At 39.5% G+C, this 8,903-nt stretch overlaps 1 protein-coding gene across 1 annotated transcript; it reads right to left on the minus strand.

Moving 5' to 3' along the window:
- Nucleotides 1-380: 380 nt before the first annotated feature.
- GKN1 (gastrokine 1) lies at nt 381-5,383 on the minus strand. Its single transcript, XM_036335573.1, has 6 exons — nt 5,264-5,383; nt 3,556-3,609; nt 3,331-3,468; nt 2,269-2,379; nt 1,203-1,350; nt 381-543 (listed from the first exon to the last, which is right to left on the minus strand). The coding sequence occupies exons 1-6, from the start codon at nt 5,273-5,275 to the stop codon at nt 449-451; spliced, it is 558 nt and encodes a 185-aa protein (XP_036191466.1). The 5' UTR covers nt 5,276-5,383; the 3' UTR covers nt 381-448.
- Nucleotides 5,384-8,903: the final 3,520 nt, after the last annotated feature.

Raw genomic sequence — 8,903 nt, forward strand, 5'->3', positions numbered from 1 at the left:
GGCTCACATGACTTTGAGTGAATTTCTACCCTTGCTGATCTGAAATGTTACTGTGCACATCAACTATAGAGCAGTCTTCAGAGCAGTCAAATGGTTTTGGAACCATTCCCAGAGCTGTGGTTAGTAGTAGTATCTGAAGCACCTGAAGGGGTTCTTAATGAGGGATGGTTCCTGAATTTAGGCTAATAGTTGGGTCTAATGCATTTCAACAACTTGCGACCATGATATTACACTTGCGACCATGATATTACATGATATATCAAATGGAAACCATAAGGAATTTTAGGTTAAACTACATTCAGTGCTAAATAGTTTTATTGAAACTTAAAGAAACCAAACATTTCAGAATGACATGATTAAAAACCATTAGAACTCATATTTTTCTGCATATTTTGCATCAAAATATTTTGATGACCAAACCCACAGCAACTTTTCTTTTTTTTTTTTTTTACTTTCCCTTTAGACTTCCACAGAAGGAAAGGGCCAAAAACGGGGGTATTTTAGTACTGAAGCACACTGATAAGGCAAAGGATAGGCTTGCTCCTGATAAAAAGAAAAGAAAAAAAAAACATAATATCAATGTCTTTTCTAGGACTTGTTTGGGAGTGTGGGGATGTCGGTAAAGGGTGGGGGGAAAGGGGATGTCACAGTTTCCAAACTAGCTCTTCAACAATTTCGAGATCTAGCTAGTTAGCTATCAACATTAAATCAATTGATTCAAGATCTGGAAAATTGCTGTTGGGTTAGGTTCCTAGGTGGATCCTTCGCTTTTGTTTAAGTTATTCTTTGAATGCCCAGAAATGAAGTAATTGCTTCAGCTATAAAAAGTCAATAGATTCTCTTGGTGTTGTCCTTTCATTTAGTAACTCATGTATTTCTTTGAAGATGCCTTGAGTGCTCTTTAGATTCACTTTGAAAGGTAGTATTTCCAAATACTTAAGAGCATAGAATCCAGAGCCAAAATGCTTAGAATTGAACGAGGCAAGGGTTTTGTGATCTCTGTGTCTCAGTTTCCTCATCCAGGAACAGATGAGTTAATATACTTAAGTCACATAGAATAGTGCATGGCAGGGAGCAAGCACTACCTAAGTATTAGCTTTGACATCTCTGAGTAGTTGGTGTTCTCTGGGAACACACCTTGCGAATAGTTTGACAATTTCCACCAGCACTAATTTGGAGTACACAGTAGGGCGGCTACTCACCTTGAATTTCTTCAGCCATGTATGTTGGAGCCCCCTTGCACATTCCAACGATGGGTTTTCCAAACTTGTCCAGGTTGTCGACTTTGTCAGGATTGATTGAGTATGTCAGGCCTTTGGGAGGTGGTCCACCTGGCCCTTCACCCTGAAACTGAGTATAGAGAAGACAGGGAAGAAGAAAGAGGGAGAATGAATGTTAAGCCCAGTGGTTTGTTGAATTGAGGATTGTGTACAAGACCAACAGGCAGTATTGCTTAACTGTAATTTTCCCATAATCAAAATGAAGAAGAACCAATTGCAATTGTGCGTGTCTCAGAATTTCTAAGTGTCCCAAGGCGTGAAACCTCAGCTTCTTATATAAGCAGAAGTCTGAGGCTAAATATATTCTGAATTTTGGGCCTTATTTGATCATCTTCTATTTCTTGGATTGAGCTATATGATACCAGCTTCTGAGAATGCAGTTAATTTATTCCTCTACCTTATCAACAAAAGGTAGCCATTTATCAGTTATAGGAATACAAACTCAGGCAAACATTTTAAAAAACGATGGATTCCCTCTCCCCAACCATCCCAACTGGGGTTGCCAGAGAAAATACAGGACATCGAGTTAAATTTGAATTTCAAATAAACAAGAAATCATTTTTTTTTTTTTAGTATAAGTATGTCTCAAATATTGCATAGGACATACTTATCCTAAAACATTTTCCATTGCTTATCTAAAATTCAAACTTAACTGTGTATCCTCTATTTTTTTTTCTAAATCTAATATCCTTAACTCAATTCTTACAGAAAAATGTCCTTGAAAAAGTGCTGGAAGCTCTCCTGGGTGTGAGCAGAGTTTTGTTTCTCTAACACTAAATGTTAGATGTTCTGAGAGCCTCTGTAGGGGGAGGTGCGAGCCACAGCTCTTGAGTTTGGTGGCAGCTGCTTCTCAGGCACTTATCAATTCCACTTCCCCTTTTGTGTTGCACACTACTGTGGTCAAGAGGGAATGACTGTGACCGTCTCATTTTTTCTGGAGATCCTAAGACCTCCCCTGAACAAAAGTAAAAAAGACTTTTATTTTTACCTTCTTTTCCTTGACCATTGCATCAAGGGCTTGAAGAGAGGGCATGACACCCTTGTTCATTCTGTGCACAATGCATGCCTTCTTGCGAAAAACTCGGACTGCAGCAAAGCCCTGTTAGGAAGGTGGTAGGTAGTGAGGAGTATGTTCTCCAAGCAGGTTTTTTTTTTTTTTTTTTTTTTTTTTTTGTCAGAAATCGCTTTGCCAGCAGAGGGAAATGGAACTCTGAGATCATGTTGAACTGGGATAAGAGTGCAGGATCTGACCCTGTTTTGCAATCCTATTTATCGCTAACATTTCTAAGGATAAACCACTAAATCTTTGAGGGGGCAGAACCTGAGTGTCTAACTTGTTGCTTTATCTTCAAGTTCTAGCATGGTAAGAGTCATGACATATGTCTGTTTTGCTGAAATAAATTTTAAAATATTATCACATTTTAATCTTCTTTGATCTTTACATTTCAAGGAAGCAGGTAAGACAGGAAATAGTTTTCTAATTTATCAGATGATAAAACTAAAACAAAAAAGAGTTGGCTTTTTAAAAGTACAAAGTTTGTTAAATACTGAGGTGGTAATTTGGACAATTGGGTCTTCTAACTAGAGCCAAGTATTTTTTGCTTTCCTTACCAATTAATACTATAATTTGCATTTCCCTGGGTCCTTTTGAATTACGAGTGAAATGCCAATTTTCATTTTTTAGAAGGATATTGAAAATAGAATGAGATAGGCTATACTTTGGCAGCAGTAATATGCCGATGATCGTTGTTGAGGGTGTCAGTAGGCAAAGCAAAAGGATGCTCATGTTTGTCTTAGAGCCCTACCAACCCCTTGAACATAGTGGGTCCTACTTACTGTTCATTGGTTTGAATTTTAACTGATGGTGGGAAACTTACTAGCAGCAGTTGTATCTAGGGGGTGAAACTAGGTGAGCAAAATAGGCACTTTTGCTTATAACTATGCTTATGTGAAGTTAGAATTTACTTTTATGGTTAGCAGGCAATTTTTTTTAAGCTAAAAAAGAAACCTCGTATTTGTAAAGAATGGAACTAGCCTTTTGGCTACCTACAGTATTGTAATCCAAGAGCAGATTCCAGGAATCCAACCCATCATTGTTGTCAACATTGGCCACGTTCTGTGCATTGTTGACACTCACGGACAGCTGTCCGCTCCCACCACTGTTGTTGCTATCGCCGCTGTTGACATTCTGAAATGTGTGAGAAATTGATAATGTTTTAATATCACATTTCTTTTGCAAATACATTTTGGTAACACTTTAAAAGGTGAGACTTACATATTCAGCAAGGGCAGGAGCCAGGAGGACACCAAGAAGTCCAGCAAAGAAAATCTGAAATCACAAATAATATTGGTCTCCGGTCACATGGCAAGACAATGTCCTCTTCTTTCTTTCTCTACCCAAGTCATAGAAAATATTTACTAATTTTACCACTCTGTTGAGTAAGCTCTCTGTTCTTCTTTGCCCTGGATATTTTTAACTATAGAAAGTTTTAATGATAATCTAGAATTGTAGGTTACTTACAGTAATTATGTTGTGATATATAGTTTTACAATTTTTTAATGTAGGTCGTGTAAAAAAAATAATAAAGTGTTGGTATATTAAAAAATAAAATTGAAAATTAATAGTATGATATGAAAATGGTTATAAGTTCTGAGAATCACATCTGAAAATGATTTAAGTTACTTTTCCTATTTGATATGAATGCCTTCCTTCCTAGACTTCCTAATAGCAGAAGTAGTCTTTTTAATTTTTAAAAGCAATAGATTAGTAAACAGATTGAATACTGGTGTTGCCTGGCTGTCAAGTGTGGTTGGCAGAAGGGAAGTTAGTAACTGTCCCAGGGTACCTGAGTTAGTCATTTGTCACTGGGTCCATGATCCTGCTTGTCAAAACACAGAGTTTTATGCAGGGTGCCTGATTCTGAGTACCTATTCTCATTTCCTTTACCTGGGACAAAATGGTTTGAGAACTGCACTGGTAATTCAAGGTAATTTTTTTATTTGCTTAATTTCTCTCCTGATAGCTTAGGAAGAAAGTAAAAATTAGCCTCAAAAAAAAGTGTCAAGAGATGAAAGAAATTTTAGAGAGGAATAGTACAATGCAGTCTTTTCACAGATCAGGAAATTGAGCTTCAGACGTTACTTAAGTGACTTGACCAAGTTTGTACTGGCCAAGGTTCTATCCCTTGTTCGTTGCAGAACTAGGAAAGATCCAGATATGACCTCTTTAAACAAACAAAAAACACAAACTGTGGTTTCTAAAACTTATTTGTAGATAATGATTTTATACTCTATTATGAAGCAGTCTGCTGTAATAAATTTCAGTATTTAGTATGTTGAAACGTGAAAGTACTCATCTGATTCTAGCCTCATACATGCTGTTATAAAACACACATGATACCATCAGTTGTTTTGGCAGAATTTTGTGGCCCACCTGCTGCACTCCTAGCCCTTTATCTGGAACCACGGGTGAAATGCTGCACTCGTTCATGCCTCAGGTGTTTTCATGAATAAATGAGTCTGGACAAGGTCCTGGGCAAGCCGTTCTGACTTGGAGATCCATTTGACAGCAGAGACTGTGCCAGTAAGTCTCTCCCTCATTTATTTTGATGAGATGCTTTTTATCTCGCCTGAACATACTTAGGAGTTTTGGTAAAAGAGGGAGTTAAGACAGAGGGGAAAGATCAGACATTTTCTAGGGATTAGGGACTGCTTGCTCTTTGCCCAAACTTAAATCTGGAAGGTAATTTTATTAAATATAGCATGGTATAAGATTCTCAGACAGCTGTTTAATCCCAGTATAACTATCCTTCTCTGTAGAGATGCTTATAAACATCACAATTCTGTGAAAATAAAAGACATACATTTTTAAAACAAAATTTTCCATTATGGTGATATTGTCGTAAGAAGCAGATGCCCTTAGCTCAAAATGTTGACAGTCTCCTATTATAACATAATAAATTCAAAAGAAAAATTCTACTCACTGTGAACTTCATCTTGACTTCACCAGAGCGATGGAGTGGAGGAGGCAGGCAGGCATGGAATCAGACAAGTTCTCTCATATTTGTACTTGACTGGCTTTACTCAAAGTAGGTGTGACCAGGTGGAGTCAAAGACTTATCTTCCCTCATTTCCCATATCCATGCCATAATCCAGTGTAGCAAGAAGCTTTTGGAATATCTACCTGATTAGCAAGGCACTTTGACATGGCGTTCATCTGACTCATCATTTGTTGAAGTTGAAGATATCATAACAAACTCAATATGATTTATGATAACTTATGAAGTGCGGGTGTGGGTATTTTAGATATTGATATTCCAGATTCAGAAAAGGAATAATCCCTAAAATCAAACAAGATCACAGATAAGAAACTGTGGACACATTGGGCCTTCCAGGGAGCATGTGTGAATGTGCGAATGACTTCATTCCTGTGAGAATGACTTCATCTCCTTCCCTTTACCTGAACCCGTTGTAATGGTTTAGCTTGGGCTAAACATGTTCTATTAGCTAACCCCACCAAACCTACTCCCTTTTCTGCAGTCTGAGCTCTCTCCATGATAGTACCATGCATTTGGTTGGGCACCTGGGGGCTGTCTTCAGCCTCTTCTTCTGACCACCTCATCCCATTAGTTACTCAACCTTGTCATTTCATCTTAGAAATGCCTTGTGCTCTTTTTCATGGCGCCTCCAAGGCAGACGGCTGCTTCAGGATGAAGCTGAACATCTCTTTCCCAGCCACTAGCTGCCAGAAACTCACTGATGTGGATGATGCATGCAAACTTCATACCTTTTATGAGGCGCGTATGGACACAGAAGTTGCTGCTAACACAGTGGGTGGAAATGGAAGGGTTATGTGGTTGGAATCAGTAGTGGGAATGACAAACAAGACTTCCCCTTGAAGCAGGTGTCTTGACCCATGGCCATGCCCCTGTAAGGGGCATCTCTGTTATAGACCACGGAGGGCTGGAGAGAGCGTAAATCTCTCAGGGTTGCATTGTGAATGCCAGTCTCAGTGTTCTCAAACTGGTCATTGTAAAAAAGGGAGAAAAAGATATTCCTGGTCTCTCCGATACTACTGTGCTTTGCCACCAGGGGCCCCAAAGAGCTAGTAGAATATGCAAACTTTTCAATCTCTCTAAACAAGATGACATCCACCAATATGTTATGAGAAATCCCCTAAACAAAGAGGGCAAGAAACCTAGGCCTAAAGCACCCAAGCTTCAGTGTTTCGTTACTCCACACGCTCTGCAACACAAATGTGAGCGTATTGTTCTGGAGAAACAACATGCTAAGAAAAATAAGGACGAGGCCACAGAATATGCTAAGCTTTTCCAAGAGAATGAAGGAGACCGAAAAAAAATGCCAGGAACAGCCCTGGCCAGGTGGCTCATTGGTGGAGCACTGTCCTATGCACCAAAAGGTTGTTGGTTCAATCCCTGGTCAGGACACTTATGAGAGGCAATCAATTGATGTTTCACATTGATGTCTCTCTCTCTCTCTCTCTCTCTCTTCTCCCTCATTAATAAAAATATATTCAAGTGAAGATAAAAAAGAAAAAGAAAGAAAGAAAAACACCAGGAACAGATTGCCCAGAAACATAGGCTTTTACCTATAAGTCTAAGTCCAGTTAAAAGTGAGTTTTTTTTTCCTATGAGTAACAAATAAGTAAGATCAAACTTTTAAAAAATAAAGTAAAAAAGAAATGAAAGAAATGCCTCTCAACTCTGTCCTTGCCCATAGCTCCTCTCACTTAGACTCTTACAACAGTTATGTAATTGATCACTCCGTGTGACACCAGCTTTTACATTTCAGTGCATGACTCTGCCATGCTTAGCATCTTTCACTGACAGATTATGGGATAAACTTCAAACTCATTGGAATGACTTCCAGGGTTTTTTATAATAAGGTTCCCAAAGCCTTCCAAGCTGTAGCTGTCAGTCTCCACCATGTAGTGCATTCTAGCTACACCAGAGTTCCCATCATTCTTGGAATACTCAGGATGTTTCATGCCATTCTCTCACAATGGAGTACCAACCCCTTGCCTTTCTTTTTTTTTTAATTAAATTTATTGGGGTGACATTGGTCAACATGAACATATAGGTTTCAGGTGTGGGTTTCTAGGTTACATGATCGATTCTTGCCTTTCTTGAATTGGTAAACTGCTATTCATTTTTCAAGGCACAGCTCAATACCACTGCTTCTCCATTTTCAATATCACATCTTCTCCATTTTCCTAGAGCTATGAAAGAAATTTCTGTCCCTTTATTGACTTGTAGATCATTTATTTGACAAAAATTATGTTAATATGATAAAAAATATTTTCATCAAAAACAAAGAGTAGAAGCTGTCACTGGCAAACAACTAAATGCTCAGGAGATTAATTTAAGTTGTATTTTTTTCCTATATTTCCTACAAATTTAAGGTGGTAAGTCAACTTGCTGAAGAGGAAAACTTTACTTCATTAATCATTGATCTATAAATTTCCCCTTTGAATACCTTCTTGAGCCCATAATTATCTTTTTATGTGTGGACTAGAGGCCCAGTGCACAAAATTTGAGCATGGATACGGTCCCTAGGCCTGGCCAGCAATCAGGGCCGATCAGGGCCTTCCGGCTACTGGCTGGGGCCTTCCTTTGTTCTGCGCCTGCCCCTGGTGGTCAGCACACATGATAGTGAGCAATTGAACTCCCGGTCTCCTGGTCAAACTCCTAAGGGGACAACTTGCATATTAGGCTTTTATATATATAGATTGTAATCACAGCATGTGGTTGCATGGTTATAAAGTTTAATTTACTACCAATAGCTCTATCAAAATGTTGGCCAGGGTGGTAAGATTTTATTTATGTTTTAAATGTGTCCACAAATTTCTTTCAAATTCACTCTTTAGCTGCAAAAGATCAATTAGCCTGGGGTGGGAGGCAGACATGTGAAGAGGTATTCATCTGCTTTGGGAACTGTCACATGGCTGCAAAGTCAAAGAGTGTTTGGCATGGTGCCTTTCCACTCAGCCACGAGTAGTTGTTTTAGTACATGGGCACAGGACCTAGAGCACTTTGTGCATGTCATACCTTACCAAATGCATGACATTTCTACAGTGGGCCTGTGAATGGTCCATGACAAATAGAGAGATAGAGTGCAGGATTGAATAATCCCTCTGTTAGAGATAGACAATGCATGTTCACGTATCAAATGTACTAAGAAATCTGTAGGGGAGAAATCTATGTCACACTGTTTCATCCAGATTCTCCTCAATTTAATTTTCCATAGACCCCAGTTGCTTTTCCTTTCCCTTTTATTAATTTACTAGATGCCCAGTGCACAAATTCGTGCACTGTGTGGGTGGGGGTCCTTCAGCCAGGTCTGTGCCCTCTCACAGTCCGGGACCCCTCGGGGGATGTCCACCTGCTGGCACGGGCCTAAGCCAGCAGGTGGACATCCCCTGAGGGGAAGGGTGTTTAGCACTGCCGTGGAGGTGGGAGAGGCTCCCGCCACCGCTGCTACACTTGCCAGCTGTGAGCCTGGCTTCTGGCTGAGCAGCGTTCTCCCTGTGGGAGTTCACTGACCACCAGGGGAAGTTCCTGCATTGAGCATCTGCCCCTTGGTGGTCAGTGCACACCATAGCAA

The sequence above is a fragment of the Myotis myotis genome, unplaced genomic scaffold (assembly GCF_014108235.1).
Source record: "Myotis myotis isolate mMyoMyo1 unplaced genomic scaffold, mMyoMyo1.p scaffold_m19_p_14, whole genome shotgun sequence".
Taxonomy (NCBI): domain Eukaryota; kingdom Metazoa; phylum Chordata; class Mammalia; order Chiroptera; family Vespertilionidae; genus Myotis; species Myotis myotis.